Source organism: Schistocerca nitens, chromosome 7 (genome assembly GCF_023898315.1).
Source record: "Schistocerca nitens isolate TAMUIC-IGC-003100 chromosome 7, iqSchNite1.1, whole genome shotgun sequence".
In the NCBI taxonomy this organism is placed as follows: domain Eukaryota; kingdom Metazoa; phylum Arthropoda; class Insecta; order Orthoptera; family Acrididae; genus Schistocerca; species Schistocerca nitens.
Window position 1 is genome coordinate 285,453,967 of NC_064620.1, and position 21,219 is coordinate 285,475,185.

A 21,219-nucleotide genomic window follows, 5' to 3' on the forward strand; every position below is an offset into this window, starting at 1 on the left:
CATCAAAACTTTTAGATGTTATATTATTGTCAAAGTTGTTGTACCTGTCAGGATAACACTGTTCCCTACTTTAAATTATTATGACATTCTTATTTGGGTTTTCGGGTTTCTGGGGTGTTACACTGCTCTTCCTCTTTATTTCATTCCTCAGCGACTTGTATTTCTGTATTCCTGGAACATTTTTGTACTTCATCTTTTCATCGATCAGTTGAAGTATTTCTTCTGTTACCCATGGTTTCTTTGCAGTTACCTTCTTTGTACCTACATTTTCCTCCCCAACTTCTGTGATCGCCCTTTTTAGAGATGTTCATACCTCTTCAACTGTACTGCCTACTGAGCTATTCCTCATTGCTGTATCTACAGCCTTAGAGACCTTCAAGCGTATCTCGTCATTTGATAGTACTTCCATATCCCACTTCTTTGCGTATTGATTCTTCCTGACTAATGTCTTAAACTTCAACCTACTCTTCATCACTATTATATTGTGATCTGAGTCTATCTCTGCTCCTGGGTATGTCTTACAATCCAGTATTTGATTTCAGAATCTCTGTCCAACAATGATGTAATCTAATTGAAATCTTCCCGTATCACCCAGCCTTTTCCAAGTATACCTCCTCCTCTTGTGATTCTTGAACGGAGTATTTGCTAATACGAGCTGAAACTTGTTGCAGAACTCAATTAGTCTTTCTCCTCTCCCATTCCTTCTTCCCAGTCCATATTCCCCTGTAACCTTTTCTTCTACTCCTTCCCCCACAACTGCATTCCAGTCCCCCATGACTATTAGATTTTCATCCGCCTTTACACACTGTATTACCCTTTCAGTATCCTCGTACACTTTGTCTATCTCTTCGTCTTCAGCTTGCGACGTCGGCATGTGTACCTGAACTATAGTTTGTCGGTGTTGGTTTGCTGTCGATTCTGATAAGAACAACCCTATCACTGAACTATTCACAGTAACACACTCTCTGCCCTACATTCCTATTCATAATGAATCCTACTCCTGTTATACTATTTTCTGCTGCTGTTGATGTTACCCTATACTCAACTGAGCATAAATCCTTGTCTTCTTTCCACTTCACTTCACTGACCCCTACTATATCTAGATTGTCTTTGCATTTCCCTTTTCAGGTTTTCTAGTTTCCCTACCACGTTCAAGCTGCTGACATTCCACCCTGACTCGTAGAACATTATCCTTTTGTTGATTATTCAATCTCTTTCTCATAGTAACCTCCCCCCTGGCAGTCCACAAGGACTTACTGAGCTGAAGCCCCACTAGTGTACACTTGATGACTGCACGACACAAAGCTTTATGCCTCACGTGGGTCCGTCAACATCGGCATTGGACTGTTGATGACTGGAAACATGGTGCCTGGTTGGATGAGTCTAGTTTCAAATTGTATCAAGTGGGTGTACATGTACGGAAATGGAGACAACCTCATGAATCCATGGACCCTGCATGTCAGCAGGGGACTATTCAAGCTGGTCGAGGCTCTGTAGTGGTGCAGTTGGAGGGGTATGGGCCTGTGATATGTCTGTGACAGGTGACATACACGTGAGGATCACCCGGCATCCATACGTGTCCATTGTACACTTCAACAGACTTGGGCAATTCCAGCAGGACAATGCAACACCCCACACATCCAGAATTGCTACAGAGTGGCTCCAGGAACACTCTTCTGAGTTTAAACACTACCGCTGACCACCAAACTCCCCAGACATGAACATTATTGAAGATATCTGGGATGCCTTGCAACGTGCTGTTCAGAAGAGGTCTCCACCCTCTCATACTCTTACAGATTTATGGACAGCCCTGCAGGATTCATGGTGTCAATTTCCTCCAGCACTACTTCTGACATTGGTTGAGGCGATGCCATGTCGTGTTGCGGCAGTCCTGTGTGCTCCCAAGGGCACTACATGATAATAAGTAGGTGTACCAGTTTTTTTGGCTCTTCAGTGTATATGTGAATAAACTGTTAGTACTGGAAAATGACTTTTCATTGCCAGTAATGAGTATTCCTGAGTGTAGATAATGTATCAAATTACCCAACTAGGAATCAACTGCTAATCTTGATCCATAAGGAACAGGTTAATATTGGTTTACATTTGGCAGACTTTCAGCGTTAGATGATAACTGCTTCATTTTAAATGGCAGCAGACAAAAATGTCAGTCACACACTTCTTAAAGAGAATATTTTGATGTTTATGTTGATGCTTTCAGTCATACAAAACTCCAGCATAATCTCGGCTTGTTTTCAGCTACAATAACTATTCTGTGTGTGGGTGTATGATAATGGTCTGCCACAGTGTGATGTGCATTTAACTGCACCAACTTTACATTTGTTGCTTGAGCTTGTTACCTGCTTCCTTATTAGTTTTCCTTTTGTTTTTGTTTCGTCTGTCCTACACTTACAAGTCACATGCTAGTTGCTGCCTCTCTGACTGCTAACCTCCAATGACGTCACCATTGACTCTTCACCCTTCCTCCACCTCCTCCTCAAAACCCACCCACTCCACTACTATTGTCACATAGAAGAAGGTGTAATTAGATGGATGACGAACACTAACTTCACTTAATGAAGGTTTTTTCAGCAATTGCACATACCAGAGCTTAGAGCGAACTGCCTCCGGCCAGAACACATACAGTATATATACAACTACAGGACATCCCAGTACGATGATTCTTGACATTTGTGGATGCTTCTAGAATGTACTCAAACCAAATATAAAAATTGAAACTGTACAGTCCAGGTGAGTTTTGAACTCATGACCCTCCATGCAACAGTGTAGTATCATACCCACTACACCACAGTGCTACTCAGCTTCCTCTGCGACATTGCTCCCTCCTTTAACGAACAGCGTCTCAGTGTTATGCCCTCCTAGTCCAGGAATGAGTCATCGGTCCTGCATACTCTGACTCCCGATGACTGATGCTCACCCTGGCAGTTATCTTCTTAGAACTTCTTTTGTCACTATGCTCTTCGTCACCTTTCCGCTTGTTGCCGGTCGCTGGAGCTTCGAATTTATCCTGAGTTGCAGGATCCTTATAGGGCTTCATTCAAAGGATGTGGACTGTACCTCTGATCTTTCATCGTCTTGTGTTGGGGTCGAAATCTTCAGTTTCAAAAGTAACATCAGACAACTGTCTTACAACCTTATTAGGTCTAAAGCAGCGCCTGAGGAGCTTCTCAGAGAGACCAACCTTCCAAACAGGAGTGAAGATGCAGACGAGGTCACCAGGCTGGTAGACAACAGGACAGTGGTTCGCGTCATACCTTCAGTGATTGTTTTCTTGAGCCTGCAGCATGCGGAGTCGAGCTAACTGCCGACCTTCCACAGCTCTGGTTAACACCTGGCTGAAGTTGTTGTTGTCCACATCATCAGGATGTAACAGAAACACAGTGTCCATCGTCGTAGTCACCTCACGCCCCTGCACCAGGAAAAATGGCGTAAATCCTGTGGTGTCTTGTTTGGCGGTGTTGTAGGCAAACGTCACAAAAGGCAGCACCTCATCCCAGTTACTCTGCCCAGCATTGACGAACATTGCTAGCGTGTCAGCCAAGGTCTTATTAAGGCATTCAGTAAGCCCATTAAATTCAGATGGTAGGTAGTCATCATGTGATGAGTAATGTTGCACTGATGGTTTATCTCTGTCACAAGATTTGATTTAAAAACTTTCCCTCGATCCGTAATTAATGACCTTGGGGCACCATGTTTTAATACAATGTCTTCCACGATGAATTTGGGTACCTCGGATTCTTCTGCTGTTTTCACGGCTTTTGTAATGGCATAGCGTGTCAGATAATCAGTCCAAAGAATAATCCATCTATTGCCACTAGCACACGTTGGAAATCATCTGAGGAGGTCAATCCCAATGTGCTGGAAAGGTGTTTCGGCTGGTGGAATTGGTATGAGTCAGCCAGGTGGTTTCTGAGAAACTGCCTTTCTTCTCTGGCAATCTTGACAATGCGACACATAGTGATGGACACTCCTGAATAAACCTGGCCAGAAAAATTTCTTGCGGAATCTATCATAATAAATCCTAAATGTCCAAACTCAGATGTGTCATGGAATTTCTGTAAAACATCTAAGTGCATGTATTTAGCAGTCACTGGTAGCCGCAATCACTGGTAGCCGCCTCTCTCCAAACGGATCAAAGTGTTTCTTGCAAAGCAATACATTAACTACCTTAAATTGTCCTTTCACATCCTCTGACCAATTTAAGGCAAGCATAATTTTAGATGTCTTGGCGTCCTTCTTCTGCTCAGCAGAGAGATGCTGGAGTGCAGCGATACAGTCACTATCTTCATCAAAGTCTTGATGGCCTTGCACAGGGTTTCTTGAGAGACAGTCGGCATCATGGTATTTTCTTCAATTTTTGTATGCTATGGTAATGTCATAGTCTTGAAGACATAGTGCCCACCTAGCGAGTCGTCCTGATGGATGCTTAAGACCTGTCAACCAACAAAGTGAATGATGGTCTGTAACAATTATGAATGGCCTTCCATTGAGATACTGTCGAAATTTGCACATGGCCCAGATCACAGCAAGACATTCTCTTTCTGTAGTTGAGTAGTTTCTCTCGGCTTTTGTAAGTGCCCTAGAAGCATAGACTAAAACCTTCTCTTTTCCATCTGAAATTTGCATGAGAACAGCACCGATCCCATACCCGCTGGCATCTGTGTGTAATTCTGAAGGTGCTCTCTCATCATTCAGACCAAGTACAGGGTCAGTCGTCAGAGCTTTTCGTAGCTCATCGAAAGAATCTTGGTGAGCACCACCTCAGATAAATTTAGCATCAGCTTTTAACAACTCTTGGAGTGGCCTGGCTTTGATACAAAAGTCTTTGATAAAACGATGGTAATAAGAAGATAATCTGAGGAAGTTTCTCACATCTCTAATACTTTTAGGAATAGGAAGTTCCATTACAGATCTCACCTTTTGTGGGTCTGGCTGTACACCTTCATTTGACTCAAGGTGTCCAAGTATTTTGATTTCTTTTGCTCCAAAGAGACACTTTCTTGGCTTAAATCTCAGTCCGCCTTGTTGGAGACACTTAAGGACGGCCCTCAGTCTTTTTATATGTTCATCAAATGTCTCTGAGAACACTATAATGTCATCTAAATAACAAAGATGCATCATCCACTTCAGGTGCCGTAGAATATTATCTATCATTCATTCAAAAGTTGCTGGTGCATTACACAAACCAAACGGCATTACCTTAAACTCCTACAGGTCCTCAGGGGTGATGAATGCAGTTTTCTCACGATCAGTCTCATTTACTTCGGTCTGTCAGTATCCCGAGTACATGAGAAAAACTTAGGCTCCTTCAGACAATCTAGTGTATTGTCAATTCGTGGAAGACAGTAAACATCCTTTTTAGTTATCTTATTAATCTTCCTGTAATCAACACAAAAGTGCCAACTGCCATCCTTCTTCCTGAAGAGGACCACTGGTGATGACCATGGGCTCTGTGAATGCTGAATGATGTCATTCTTCATCATTTTCTCTACCTCTTCACAAATTATTCGACGTTCCATTGCTGACACACGGTATGCTCTCTGGCTTATTGGTTGATGGTCTCCAGTGCTAATCTGGTGCTTCACCGTTGATTTGTCTGATTTGCTTCTCATCTGTGGATTGAAGCATTCAGAGAACTCTTGAAGAATCGCAAGTATTTTCTTATGTTGTTCGTTAGTGAGATCTGGTGATAGTCGAGCTAGAAGATCTTGTCTCATAGTGGTAGCGCTAATTTCACCCACAGACTCAGCATGGAGGTTTCTAAGATGCTCAGCTGTTCTTCAATTAATGGCTCAGCGTTTGCTACGCACATGCATCATGGAAGGATCTGTGACTCTTGGGGACAGTTAACTATTCACAGTTCGCCGAATCCATTTGTAAACGAGACAACAGAGGCTGGTATAACCAAGTTATTCTTCAGTGGTATGCTTCTCTTACATTCCACTACAAGATCCATGGGTTGATGCATGACATGACACCTGACAGTTACCTTTCTAGCACTGACTGCAGGAATTATCACTTCATCCAGCACACATAGTCTCCATACACTAGGATGTCCATCTTTCTGTCCGCAGTATCTCATCTTGTCTAGCATAATCTTTGAGCGACCACAATCTATAATTGCCTGAGAAGCTTTCAAAAAGTCCCATCCGAGAATGACATCATGACTACACTCTTGTAAGATGATGAATTCTAAGGGCCGTGTGTGGCCACTTATACCCACACGAATGGTATATCTTCCTGTAGGTTTTACATATTACCCAATAGCCACCTTCAGCAGAGATGTTTTGTTGTCAACGAATACGGTTTTCTGCAACTGACAACGGTACTTCTCCAAAATGGCTGAATATGATGCTCCAGAGTCCACAAGAGCTTGGGCTGGTCAGCCATCCGTGAGGATATCGACCTAATTCCTATCATTTTTGTAGTGATGACAGCAGAGGATTTTTCTCTTCAGTGGCTACATCTCCAAGGAAGGTCGCACCCTTTAGTTTTCCAGGTTGTGGCAGTTAGGTGATCGTCTGGAGCTTCTAAATGATGATGGAGACATTGATTGGCATGTTGGGGAGTGTCCTCTCCAGTGGTTGGTTTGCGGCGATGGTGACCTACGTTGTCCTGCACTCGCATCTTCTTGTTCATCTTTGTCGTCCCAGAGTTGTCATCGGCTAAGATCGGTCTGCTGTCTTCTGGCGCACGCGTCATCAAGTATCTGCCGCCTTTCTCGACAATAGCGCACCACATGTCCCGGTCGTCCGCCGTGGAAGCAAACTGGTTGGTTATCCTGGGTCCTCCAGGCGTCAGTCTTCCTTGGTGCTCAAACAGGTTCCTCATGTGGCATTGTAGGAACATAACTTTGCCTGGGTCTCGACTTTTTCACTGTTTTAAAGGGAAATGAAGAACGAGAGACTGGGTTCAATGTCTGTCCCACTTCCTCCCTTATGACCTCTTGAAGTGTCTCGGTTTTTTGCTCACAGTGTAATCCTAGTGCCTTCTGAACTCCCTCTCTCACTGTCTGATGAAGAACACTTGTGAAATCAGTTGCTTCCTCCAGCACAGACATCAATATGACGTTTGGAAGCCATTCATACTTCTTGCGTGTAATTATTTTTTGATTTATTGTCTCGATATATTGACACCATTTTATGAAGTCGTCTGCTGTCGAAACGTCCTTCAGGAGTAGGGCTTGATACATGTCCTCAGCAACACCCTTCATGAGATGTGCAACCTTATCTTCTTCCTTCATTCTAGGATCCACTATTTTACACAGCTCCAAGACGTCTTGAATGTAGGATGCTGTAGTTTCTCCTGGACACTGTGCTCTGCACTTTAATTTATCTTCAGCCTTGCACTTCTGTTGTTGTGTGTCGCCGAAATACTTGTGCAGTTCAGCCGGGAATATTTCCCAGCTGAACTTCTCGTTGTTCTCATACCCTTGCTTGACAGTGCCCTCAAAGTAGAAAAATATGTTAGCCAAACACATAGTGGCATCCCATTTGTTAAATTTGGCTATTCGCTCATATACCTTCAGCCACTTGTTTGGATCTTGACCATCGTCACCAGAGAACCCGGAAGGATGTCTCATGTGGTGGCACACAGTTGCTGTCATCATAACGTTCTCTTCTTCTTCTGTCTCTGATAGATTGCGATCTGCTGAATATGGCTCAAACTTGGGTTTCTCGCCACGTAAACGGCAGCTCTGTCGTGGCCTGATGGGAGCCACTGTGTCGTCGATAATGTGCGCTATCACAAATTCCAATACCCAGCGTATCCGCCAGAATAATGTCACGAAGAAGAAGGTTTAATTAAATGAATGATGAACACTCACTTCGCTTAACGAAGGTTTATTCAGCACTTGCATATACAAGAGCGTGGAGCGAACTGCCTCCGGCCAGAACACATACAGTATATATACAGCTACAGAACATTCCAGTACGATGATTCTTGACATTTGTGGATGCTTCTAGAATGTACTCAAACCGAACATAGAAATTAAAACTGTACAGTCCAGGTGAGTTTTCAACTCACGACCCTCCATGCGACAGTTTAGTATCATACCCACTACACCATGGTGCTACTCAGCTTCTTCTGCAACACTATTTTATTAGATTTTTCAGACTTTATCCATTGCTAGCTTTTTTGTTATTGATCCTTATTTTGCCTAGTTCTCCTTCTCATTTACCGGTAATAATATCATGCACTTTGCAGTTTGGTGTGAGCTTTTTGACTTAATCAGTGGAAACTCCATGATGGAGTAATGACAATATTACGAAAAGGATAGATTGCTGCTTGCCATATAGCGGAGATACTGAGTTGCAGATAGGCACAACAAAAAGACTGTGAAACAAGATAGCTTTTGGCCAAAAACGCCTTCATTGGAATTAGACCACACACACACACACACACACACACACACACACACAAATGCAACTCTCGCACACATGACCACAGTCTCTGGCTGCCGAGGCCAGACCTGGCCTCAGCAGCCAGAGTGAGTGGTTGTGTGTGTGTGTGTGTGTGTGTGTGTGTGTACATTGTCTAATTCCATTGAAAGCCATTTTTTCCAAAGCTTAACTTGTCTTGTTTGACAGTCTTTTTATTGGGCGTCTCTGCAGCTCAGAATCTCCGCTATATGGTAATTAGCAATCTGTCTGTTTCATAAAATTGTCCTTTTGACTTAAAGTCACTTTCATGGTTTGCATGCCTGTGTTACAGCTTAAGTTATTCAAAGAACTTGTTAGTTGCCCTCACCAGATTAAAAACTGGAAGTTTTACTTCTACACTCCTGGAAATTGAAATAAGAACACCGTGAATTCATTGTCCCAGGAAGGGGAAACTTTATTGACACATTCCTGGGGTCAGATACATCACATGATCACACTGACAGAACCACAGGCACATAGACACAGGCAACAGAGCATGCACAATGTCGGCACTAGTACAGTGTATATCCACCTTTCGCAGCAATGCAGGCTGCTATTCTCCCATGGAGACGATTGTAGAGATGCTGGATGTAGTCCTGTGGAACGGCTTGCCATGCCATTTCCACCTGGCGCCTCAGTTGGACCAGCGTTCGTGCTGGACGTGCAGACCGCGTGAGACGACGCTTCATCCAGTCCCAAACATGCTCAATGGGGGACAGATCCGGAGATCTTGCTGGCCAGGGTAGTTGACTTACACCTTCTAGAGCACGTTGGGTGGCACGGGATACATGCGGACGTGCATTGTCCTGTTGGAGCAGCAAGTTCCCTTGCCGGTCTAGGAATGGTAGAACGATGGGTTCGATGACGGTTTGGATGTACCGTGCACTATTCAGTGTCCCCTCGACGATCACCAGTGGTGTACGGCCAGTGTAGGAGATCGCTCCCCACACCATGATGCCGGGTGTTGGCCCTGTGTGCCTCGGTCGTATGCAGTCCTGATTGTGGCGCTCACCTGCACGGCGCCAAACACGCATACGACCATCATTGGCACCAAGGCAGAAGCGACTCTCATCGCTGAAGACGACACGTCTCCATTCGTCCCTCCATTCACGCCTGTCGCGACACCACTGGAGGCGGGCTGCACGATGTTGAGGCGTGAGCGGAAGACGGCCTAACGGTGTGCGGGACCGTAGCCCAGCTTCATGGAGACGGTTGCGAATGGTCCTCGCCGATACCCCAGGAGCAACAGTGTCCCTAATTTGCTGGGAAGTGGCGATGCGGTCCCCTACGGCACTGCGTAGGATCCTACGGTCTTGGCGTGCATCCGTGCGTCGCTGCGGTCCGGTCCCAGGTCGACGGGCACGTGCACCTTCCGCCGACCACTGGCGACAACATCGATGTACTGTGGAGACCTCACGCCCCACGTGTTGAGCAATTCGGCGGTACGTCCACCCGGCCTCTCGCATGCCCACTATACGCCCTCGCTCAAAGTCCGTCAACTGCACATACGGTTCACGTCCACGCTGTCGCGGCATGCTACCAGTGTTAAAGACTGCGATGGAGCTCCGTATGCCACGGCAAACTGGCTGACACTGACGGCGGCGGTGCACAAATGCTGCGCAGCTAGCGCCATTCGACGGCCAACACCGCGGTTCCTGGTGTGTCTGCTGTGCCGTGCGTGTGATCATTGCTTGTACAGCCCTCTCGCAGTGTCCGGAGCAAGTATGGTGGGTCTGACACACCGGTGTCAATGTGTTCTTTTTTCCATTTCCAGGAGTGTATATATACCTACCATATCACCCGATTACTGCATGTTTTCATTTTTTCAGGTTATTATATTTAGGTCATGGATTTATGGGACTCAATAATACTTCAATGAAAGGCGGTAACAGAAGTCAATTCCCATGTGTTTTCATTGATTCTAGTGGCTCACTGAATGAAATTATAGTCCCTTTCCACTTTGCTCTCAGGTAAGTCTGCTCAGGGTTGGTCTAACATGCCAAATTTTAAACCCTTATTTTTATACTGATTTATCTTTTTGACAAAATAATTATATTTCCCTGTTATGCTTTGCTATATTATATTCAATTCTTTATTCACCATTGAGCACTTCCAGAGGAATAGGTTTGGACATTAAATATGCAATTAATAATTTTTTTCATAGAAGTTCTTACAATTTGATTACACTTCTTTTAGAAATATTCTTAAAAACTAATGTCAATAATGTTAAACCCCCACACTGTCGCCACTCCCATCATGCACTGGTACTGCTGTTCACGGAGTGTTTTCAGTTGCCTGAGACTGCAGTCATGTATGTGTGAGTTGCATTTGTGTGGATGTGTATGTATGTTTTTGTCATCTAATTTTGATGAAGGCCTTACTGACCGAAAGCTATATTTGTGACAGTCTTTTGTTGTGCCTATCTGTGACTCAGCGTCTCCGGCTATATGGTGAGTGGCAACTTTCCTTTTCACAATATTGTTAATTATGTTAATTTCAAATAGTTCTGCTATCTTGTAAAATGGGTGTTTGTGTAACCAGTCATAAATTGTAACGTTTAAAATACAAATGGGCAAGGACCAAGCAGATACTGGAGGTTTATTAAAAAATTTTAAGCACATTATTTTATGTGACGTTGCAGTCAATGACAATTTCTCTCTCTCTCTCTCTCTCTCTCTCTCTCTCTCTCAGTATATCAAAGTACTGAGTGCCTCTGGTGTCCATATTCTCCCTGGTGTCGAACTCCTTTAAACAGTATACGTCCGTTTACAACAGTCTGACTGTGGTCCTTAGAATTCACTTTGTTCTTTATTCTCATTTCTTTTCTTCTCCCCCCCCTCTCCCACCAATTTCTCCCCCTCCCCCCACCAATTACCCCCCCCCCAATTCCTGCCCCCGCCATTCCTCCCCCCCCCTCATTCCCCCCCTCCCCCCCCCCCCCCCAGTTTCCACCACCACCACCAGAATTTCTGTGGTGCAACTGGAATGTCCCTTTATCAGTAAGCCATAGGAAATGAAAGCTAAATAAATAAATTTGTTTCTCTTTCCCTGGTAATGCCAGTGGCATTCCAAATATCATATCACTCATACAGTGGTGCTACGTTGTAACATTCTCTGACATCGTTTTAACACATGTTAACGTCAGTTGATGTGGTGCATGTGTGTCACATTACTGTATTGGCTGTTATATATACAACGCAGTGTGTTAAAGTTTTCTGTTTACTTCTGTCCACAATGTCAGAAGTATTATGCATTTTTGATCTGTACACATATCTTGTAATGCAATGACTGTTTTTAAGAACACATATATGTGAGGTGAGAGCCAAAAGGGACCTCTTGTCAGCAAAGTCAGTTGTTCAATTTCGTGGAAAATGTTGTTTGCCTGAAAACTATGGGTTTTGTTGGTTTTTTTTTCCCCTTGTAATTTTAATACACCTTTCTTTGTCCTCTATGAGCTACAATCAGAAATAAAACAATTTCCAATAGATAAAACACTTAAATCCACCATTAAAGTAGCAAATGTCGAGCCTAGAAAGAGGTACCTCTTGTCACTTATGGGGAAATAACATAGACTGACAAGAGGCCCCTTTTCATTAATGTAGTTGGCTAATACACATCACATTGAAAACTAGTCTCTCCTGAATGCTAGCAGCAATTGAGGCAACTGTTAATGGCTTTTCTGATAACAGCAATGTCTGTCCTGACTGCAGGTTCCTCTTCCTTCATAGGTTTTCAAGCCAGTAATATTGCTGATATTCAACCTATACTCTGCACATATCTTTTTAAGAGTTACTTATTACAAATGGTTATTTATTTTAAATATTTAGCATACTGTATTTAGCTTTTGTAAACAAGTTTTGGTAATCATGCAAGCAACTGCAAATTATTAGCAGAGCAACAAACCAGTTGTGTTTGTTTCTATCTTGTGTGTTAAGTGTCTAGTTAAAATTGAAAGTGATTATAAAGTTTTACGTGTCTGCCTGTGATTGATTGATACAATACAGGATGTACATAAAGTCTGGGAACACTTTCAATTATTTATTGCACATATTATAGTTTGGTAATTTGCCGATAGTCAGCGCTAGTCGAAAACATGGCGAGTTCAAATGTAGAGTGAGCTTTCTGTGTGTGGGAGTTCGACAAAAACAAATGGACTACAGCTGTTCAGCGGACGTTTAGAACCAAGTACGGGAAAAAGCCACAAACAAGGAAGGCCATTTACCACTGGCACAACAAATTCGTTACGACGGGTTGCTTGTGCCCGGCAAAGAGAATCGGACGTCCCAGTGTGAGTGAAGTGAATGTGGAGCCCATACGAGAGATATTCATAGAGAGTTCAAAGAAATCTGTGTGTCATGCATTCTGTGAACTTGAAATGGCTCCAGTGACAGTGTGGAAAGTCCTGCGATAGAAGCTGTCTATGAAACCATTCAAATTGGAACTAGGGCAGAAGCTCAGTGACGACGACAAAGACAAGTGTTTTGAGTTTTGTTCACAGTTGCAATAATTGAATGAGGATGGGGATGGCATTGTTGATCACTTAATTTTTAGCAACAAAGCCACTTTTCACGCTAATGGGAAAGTGTGTTAGGCATAATTGTCGAATTTGGGGTACAAATCATCCACACAAATGCATTGGATTAGAATGTGATTCCCCAAAGGTAAATGTTTTTTGTGCCTTGTCACGTCGAAAACTGTATGGGCCATTCTTCTTCACCGAGAGCACTGTCGTTGGATATTCCTACTTGGTCATGTTGCAGCAATGGCTGATGCCTCAAATGCTATTGAAATCTCCATTCATCTTTCAGCAGGATGGGGCTCCACCCCATTTTCATTGTGAAGTTCGTGTGTACCTGAACACGGAGCTGCCGTGTCGATGGATTGGTCGTGCTACCGAAGGGTACAGCTGTTTCATGAAATGGCCTCCCCGATCACCAGATCTCACTCTGTGTAACTTTTTTTTGTGGGGACACATTAAAGATCTGGTGTACGTACTGCTTCTACCACATGGTGTAGCAGAGCTCAGGAAGAGAATACGGAAAGCAACTGCCACAGTCGACGATGCCATTCAGAGACAGATATACAAAGAATTCGATTACCGTATTGATGTCTGTTGGGTCACTCATGGTTCTCATATTGAATGTTAGTAAAAAAGAAACTTTCAGTTTCTCTTCGAAATGCAATATGTATGACATCTGTACAATGTTTAGTTCTTGTGCAATAATTAATTGAAAATGTTCCCGGACTTTATGTACACCCTCTGTATAATGTAACAATATATGATTGATATAATTTATGATTGATTGATATGTGCCTAATAGAAAAGAGTGAAGATAAGATTTTAGATATATGAAATAAGATAGGTTCTGATAATTACAGCATCACTGGTGATTATAATGCATATGCAGATTATTTTTTGGCAAGAATTTTAAGCAGTGACAAATCAAGTGAAGATGAAGACCTGCCTGAGTAAGAAGAATCTGTTAACGTTCCAGAAACTTCTTGTTAAAAAACATTCTAAATGTGAATGACCTTCCAGTGAGTAACTTCGATAACTTTATTAATATTGATGATGTAGTAGTTGAAATAGAAAGAAGTCATGATGTTCAGAAGGTAATTGTTGAGAATAATGGTGGGAAAAACCTGGTAACAATTGATAATTGCATTGAATTATTTGACAGTTTTGATATTGAAAACAATCATAGTATCGTGGTGAATTTTCTAGAAACTGGCTGTGCGTATAAAGAAAACTACTGTCAATTATTTTCTGCTAATGACTTTTTGCAAATGAGCTATGAATGCACTAAAATCAGTCATTACCATGACAATGTTAATTATTTGATTAAATGATTTTAGGTCAGCTTTGCTGTCCAGCCTCAGACTCTAGTTTGTGGAGGGGGGGGGGGGACGGTTCAGGAGAAGAAACAATGTTTATCCAGCCAACAATTGTGTTGGACAAAAAAACAAAAACACCATCTTGATGGGGTACTTGGCATGGAAGATTTGCTAAAAGAAAAATTAAAAAATGATTGTGTCATTCATGCCAGTAGGCAACGTAAAATTTACTTGTGATTGGGCCTTCTTCTTCTTCTTCTCCTCCTCTCTCTCTCTCTCTCTCTCTCTCTCTCTCTCTCTCTCTCTCTCTTGTGGGTTCATAGGAACTTAAATCTCCTCTTTGTCAGACTTGGTCGATTGAATTGAAAAATCAACACCACTGACTAATGTTGATTCTGCTGTGAAGGTTCAAACTGAAAAAGATGATGTTCTTGTAAAAATATGTGAATGATTACATTTTTTTCACAACAATGGTGCCAAGAAAGGCCCCTTGTAACTCAGTAAACTACTTCGATTTCATTGTTGAGAACCAAGGTAAAGTGTATCCCAAAGTCAACATTGCAGGGAATGTGTTTGTGCACCATCTATTTCCATTAGAAGATGAACCTCACAGATTTCCTGATGAAGTAATTGCATAAGTAATGACAGAGAAATGTCAAGAATGCCTCTTCAAAAATGTCAGACCATACTGTAAAGAAGAATTCAAAGACTTTTTATGTCCTGAAGTTGAACCTGAACCTGTTGCTGAAGCCAGCAGTAGTGCAGCTGTTGACCCCAAGCCTGATGATCTGCAAGCAGTTCCTGGACCCTCAAAAAAGTGTCAAGCTGGAGCTGTGAAACATATTTTTTTTATTACTTAAAAGAGGACACTTACAGCAGTATTTTGCTATTAAATTAATTTCTTGAATGTAAAATATAAAGGTTTTGTATTACTAGGAACTTTTAATACATTTTCTTGTAACAAATTTTAAATGTCTGTAACTTTAAAAAAACTTTTTATTGTTACACCAAATTATTTAGATTTTTATGCATAATTTGGAAATATTTATAATTCAAAATCAAGATTTTCCGACAGGAGATCCCTTTTTGCTTTCCACCTCACATGTTGTTATATGTAGACTGTCAGTCAGGTGTGTCGGACATTGTGTAGTAATACTAAAATGTAGACTTTCACGGCCGGAAATATCATGTCCATTATAATTATTCGGGCTGTTATGCCGTGGTCGGTTGATGAATTCTGTGTCAATTCCCAACGTGGTTCACCCACCTAACGAGTAGGTGGGTGAACCAATGGCACTTAGTATCGGTCTTAACGGCACATTTTCTTTATGGATTGCCCAAAATTCAATATGCAGTCAAATGGTGCAAATTTCATTCTAAAAATAATAAAGTTGCTACTAAATCAGTACTACTGTTAAGATCCACAAATGACATACCCACTTTTGATGAAAGTAGAGAAGACTTTGCACGACTGTTGAATGAACTGGAAGGGCTAGTTAATGTAAAATGTGGATTAAGGATAAACAAAGCAGAAAAAAGTATTAAAAATATTCTTTTTGATCCATGTTTAATAATTTTTCATTTGATAAGGCATTGTGTTCTAACAAACATTGGGTGATGTATATTAGAAAATTGTAAAAGTCAGAGGTGATATACATGCCTGTACAGTTTCAGCTGCTTAGAATAGCATTATTTGTCAAATATTAAGAAATTTTTGTATTCAATATCTTTTTTGTTTGCTCTTCGTTATTTGTATTCTAAAGGAAGTTAATTTTATCATTTATACACTACAAGCTTAATGATTAGTTTTCATTCCTTTCTGTCAGTGATAAAAACAGCAGAAGAGCGCGAGATCTGCATCTGTTGAAAAAATTGAAAACATTCTTAAAAGAAGTTGATTTTGAAGATGACAGATTGCTGGAAGAAGTACAAAAAACAATGAGCGAACTGAAAACAAATGAGATCAGGCTGCAAGCTATTGAAATGCTGTCTTCTAATAAGTATAGCATTCCAGAAGCTTTAGAAGTTGCTTTAAATGAATGCGTGGACAAACTTTCTGTCCAAGGTTAGTGATACAAATAACTTATTATTTTATGCACTTTCTCTATTTTATGCTGGACTGTTCTTGATACTTTAAGGTATATGTAAATCAACTCATCGGCACTTTGAAAGTGCTTAAATTTTCGCTAGAGGTTGTGTTAACGAAAAATCAGGAGATGACTAATGTCCAGCACCTGATGATGATTGACGAGTGAAGCAAATAGCGAACTATTGTCACACATAAATACAAAAAAGAACTTCCAAAACCATGAAATGAGATGTAATATGCAATAGCTGGAAATTATATTCTTTTGTATGTAGTTGTAAACAGACTAAGCAAATCATAATGTGCTTGTGAGTACATTATGCTTTGCCTTGAGTTTCCTTAATATACGCTTTCTGATTTGATTGCTAGAAGTATCTAAATTAGTTCCAACAAAAGACTGTTGGCTAGCAATGCCGTGCCTGAGCACAGCTCGAACAGCTTGAGCATTTCTCAAACAGCTTGAGCATTTTACGTCAGCCCTCAAAAAATTCTGTGTTTTGCTCAAGCTGTAAGTCGCCCTGCTATCTAGCAACTTACTGCCTTTTCAACCTTTGTTAGGGTATTAGTTTATTTTGTATTTAAAAAATAAAAATAACTGTGAAACAGGGACTGCAGTATCTTTTAAGGGGTAGGTCGTATGTAAAAATAGCAACTAATAAGTGAGTAAAAGATCCTTTTTTGAAGGACAGCTTTAAATCACCATGAATGTTTATACATCCACATGTATGTATAAAGAATTTTTTATTGCAAATTTCTTCAGCTGCAATAGAACTGAAAGACTTTTTCTCATGTGTTTGATGAAGCTGTCAGATTTTAAGTATGGCTAGTTGTGTTTCTTGCATATTGTTTGCACTTACGGTAGACGAGTCAAATGAGCAGGCATGATACCATATCGAGCTCTGCAGTGTATTGGAAAATCTAGAACCCATGTGAATGATTTTGCCAAACCCTCAATTATTTATAATGAGTATACTAGTAACCCCCAATTCTTTAAAGAATCGTACTCCATTTATAAAACAGTTTGAAGCATCTGATTACTTTAAAGATTAGTTAATATGTTAAAAATATGACTAAAAGTGTGTAAGAAGAAAAAGTTTAGCAAAAATTTTGCATGTAGATACTGTCTGCAGAGTGGGTTGCAAATACAGTTAGTGTTAAAGAAGTAATAAATTAAAATGTCATGTGTGATGTTGAAATTTTACTGCACACAGTTTTAAGCAAAAGCTAGTTTTTCACAATTTTAATGTTTGTGACATCATCTATCCCAAACTATGTGCTGTAAAATGATGTAATTTTGTTCAATGTTATATGTGGACACTGTTTGCAAAATATGTTGCAAATATACTTGGTAATAAAAAAATTAATAAATTAAAATATCATGCCTGTTCATAGGGAGGCGTGCTGGGGCCGGGGGGGGGGGGGGGGGGGGAGTCAGGTTTTGAAACTGTGTGTAAAGTTTGTTGGTAGCCACTAAGTGCTCTCATTCTTAAACACTGGATGAATATAGTCTGGTATTTGTGGGCCATCAGTTATGCTGCCTCAAAACACACACATAGTTCCTAACTGTAATCCTTCTCTTGATGTGCTAAACTTCGAATATAAGATCACATCTTTTAAAGAGTGGATTGTGACAGCATTTGAAATTTTTAAATGTCGTCAATAATTATGCAAAATATTGAAAATGAAATTTTTGGTGTGCTTAGCAATCATTAGATAGGCAGTGTGCAATTAGTACTGTGTTCCAGGATAGTGTGTTAGTAATATAGATAATGATTGCCTTTATTGGAATAAGGTAAGGGTGAAGAACTGTTGTGGAGTATAACAAGAAATGGGTAAGGTAGTACAGGGTGTCCCAGGAGGAATGGTCAGTATTCAGTGATATAACAGCAATGATTATTCAGAGCAAGAAAAGTCTATTATTAATGGACTCCAAAATGCATATGTTACAAGCTATGAACATTTCTTCATGTTCGATACTGTGAAACAAATCTCTTATGGGCAAGCTCTTTGCTGTCCTTGTTTTGGAAGAATAAAGTATGGACCAAAACAAGAAAAATTGCTTAGTAAGCAGAAAGGATGCGTTTCACAGCAGCGAAGATGAACAAGTGCTCTTAGCGCTTAAGTTATCCATATTAGAACCCATTTTAGTGGACATATTTTTCTTGTTTTGGTCTGTGCTATCACCTCTCAATGTGGAAAGCAAAGAGCTTGCAGTAGATGAAATTTGTTTCACAGCATCAAAGATGAAAAAGTGCTCATACGTCTTATGGTATGCATTTTAGAACACATTTACTAGACATTTTTGCTTCGAATAACCATTCCTGTTTTATCCCTGAATACTGAGCACTCCTCCTGGGACACACCATACATTGTTACAAGACAAATAGAGCTTCCTGGCACCAAATAATACATACAGGTCTATATAACTATGCCACCCACAAGGAGCATTCGTCTCTCATATCTATCTGGTGTAATTTTATAGTCAGAAATTTTTAGAAAATTTTAAAAGTAAGTTTAATTTACAAACAGTACTGTTGATCTTATATTTGATAACACTGATAATATGCCGTGACAAAGTGCTATGATTATAGCATGAAATGCAGTATAATGCAAAAACTAAAATTTTTTTATACAGTCACAATAATTTTTTAATACAGTCACAATTTTTTCATTATTTTACAATACCAACTTCTATGACTGAATTACTGTTGTCTTTTGTGTATCCAATATGATCTGCAAAGATTTAAGAGACTATTGAATAATTAGCTTCTTAGATCAAACAGAATTGTTTTGTAGTAGGATGAGCTAATTGAAATGCGCTATCTCGACCAATTGTGTGTAGGTTTCAACTTTTTCTGCAACATTGTCTTCCTCATTATTCATGGACACTGTATTGGAAGTGCAAAGCAGAAACATATTGTTAAAAATTATCAATGGCATGCCTAAATTTGACTTGTGCAAAGTAAATTAGCATTTTTGTTTGATGACACCTTGGAATATCAATGCTGATTGAGGAGACATCACTGTGGAACAGATCAAAGATTGTGGAACAGGAAACCTATTTATTTTCGAAAAATAAATGTGATATTTCTTCTTAATATCTAAGTTGACTAAGTTATCCAGATGTTCTTGTGTTTTTATTGCATAGTTCTGACTACTTTGGTTTCAACATCACTAACACAAAGTCTGCACACATTGAAAGGAAGACCCATATATAAATGGCATTAGATGCTATCTTGTAAACAAATCCCATCCACAGGCTATGGCGGGCCGATCAGTACCCTCCAACAACTGTATCACCCTCCGCCAAAGGTCCCACAGGATGCTGTATTGAGGGGTATGAGTTCAGCACACAGCTCTCCCAGCTGTTGTCACTTTTCATGACCTGGAGCAGCTAGTATGGTCAAGAAGCTCCTCAGTTGGCATTACGAGGATGAGTGCATCCTGTTCCAATCCTCCCACCAAGGAAAAACCATGGCAGTACCGGGAACCGAACTTGGATCCTCAGTGTTTCAGTCATTTGCACTGACCACTCTGCTACAGAGGTAGACAGACGCTCTCATACACTTGAGACATTAATATCTTCTATGGTATTAAACATTCACTTCAAAATTACTGCATATATACACTGCTAGGAAAAAAATAGTACATCTGGAATGACGATAATGACGACGACATCAATTTTGATTCGATGATGGCATACAGTACCTGTGGGTAGTAGGTGTACTGATAATGGTTTCAACATGATCGGCCAACATATAGCATAGTCTCATAGCTACCATAGCACCATCTGTGTCTACCTTTTAATAGGGAATGCTCACAGCCAGAAGGCTCAATATGGCGCAAACATGTGAAGCAGCAGGCAACCATGCTACAGAGGTGCACTCATGCTTTCTGTATCCAGCTGAGCGAGTTTGAAAGGGATCAGATTGTGGCTTTCTGAGTGGTGGGATGGTCCTTTTAGAGAATTGCCACACAAGTTGGACATGCTGCATCAGTTGTGCAGTGATGCTGGTACCAGTGATTGCATGAACATTCACACACCCAGAGGTGAGGTTCTGGATGTCCGCAAATGCCCACCAGGATCGTCGTATTGTAAGGGCTGCAGTGGCAGACCATACAGCTTCCACAACACAGATAAGAGGCCTTTTTAGTCCAAACGTATCAACACAAAGTTTTACGAACCAGTATTTAGTAGCGGGACTACAGTCATGCACATCTCTATCCTGTCTTTCATTGACACCACAGCATCAACGAGCACGGCTCAACTGGTGCCATCAGAGGATCACTTACAAGATGGACTGGCTTACTGTGCTGTTCAGTGATGAAAGCAGATTCTACCTGCATGTAAGTGATGGTTGTTTGCAAATATGAAGTATAGATGATGAGTGCTGGCTTGTAGAGTGCATTTGTCCAAGTTTGAAAGTTGGCCTCACCACAGGCCTTTTGGTTGGGGGTGCGATAGGCTACGACACTCATTCGCATATTGTGTTTCTGGATGGAACACTAACCAGGACTTGGTATGTGCAGAATGTTGTTAGACTCAATCTTTTGCCATTCTTGCAACAGGAAGACGACGTGTCATTGTTACAATAGGGTAATACTCACCCACACACTGCCTATGCAATTCAATATACTCTGCAATATGTGCAGCAATTTCCCTGACCAGCATGGTTTCCCAACTTGTATCCAGTTGAGCATGTGTGATATATGATTGGACAAGAAGTGAATCATGTGACTCGTCAACCAATAACACTTACAAAACTACATGAACAGGTCAAGCAGGTGTGGCAAGATGTGTCCCTGTGAACACTATTCACCATCAGCACGATCACCTGAATCCCAGAGTCAACATCAACA

The 21,219-nt window shown here is 41.0% G+C and overlaps 1 protein-coding gene across 2 annotated transcripts in view; it reads left to right on the plus strand.

The window, feature by feature from the left end:
* The window catches only part of LOC126195001 (rab3 GTPase-activating protein non-catalytic subunit), a 190,180-nt gene that overhangs the window by 59,542 nt on the left and 109,419 nt on the right, over positions 1-21,219 (plus strand). For both annotated transcript variants that reach the window (XM_049933421.1, XM_049933422.1), the window contains exons 10-11: positions 10,268-10,408; positions 16,100-16,338. In XM_049933421.1, the coding sequence (XP_049789378.1) occupies positions 10,268-10,408; positions 16,100-16,338 (380 nt within the window). The remainder of the gene's footprint in view (positions 1-10,267; positions 10,409-16,099; positions 16,339-21,219) is intronic.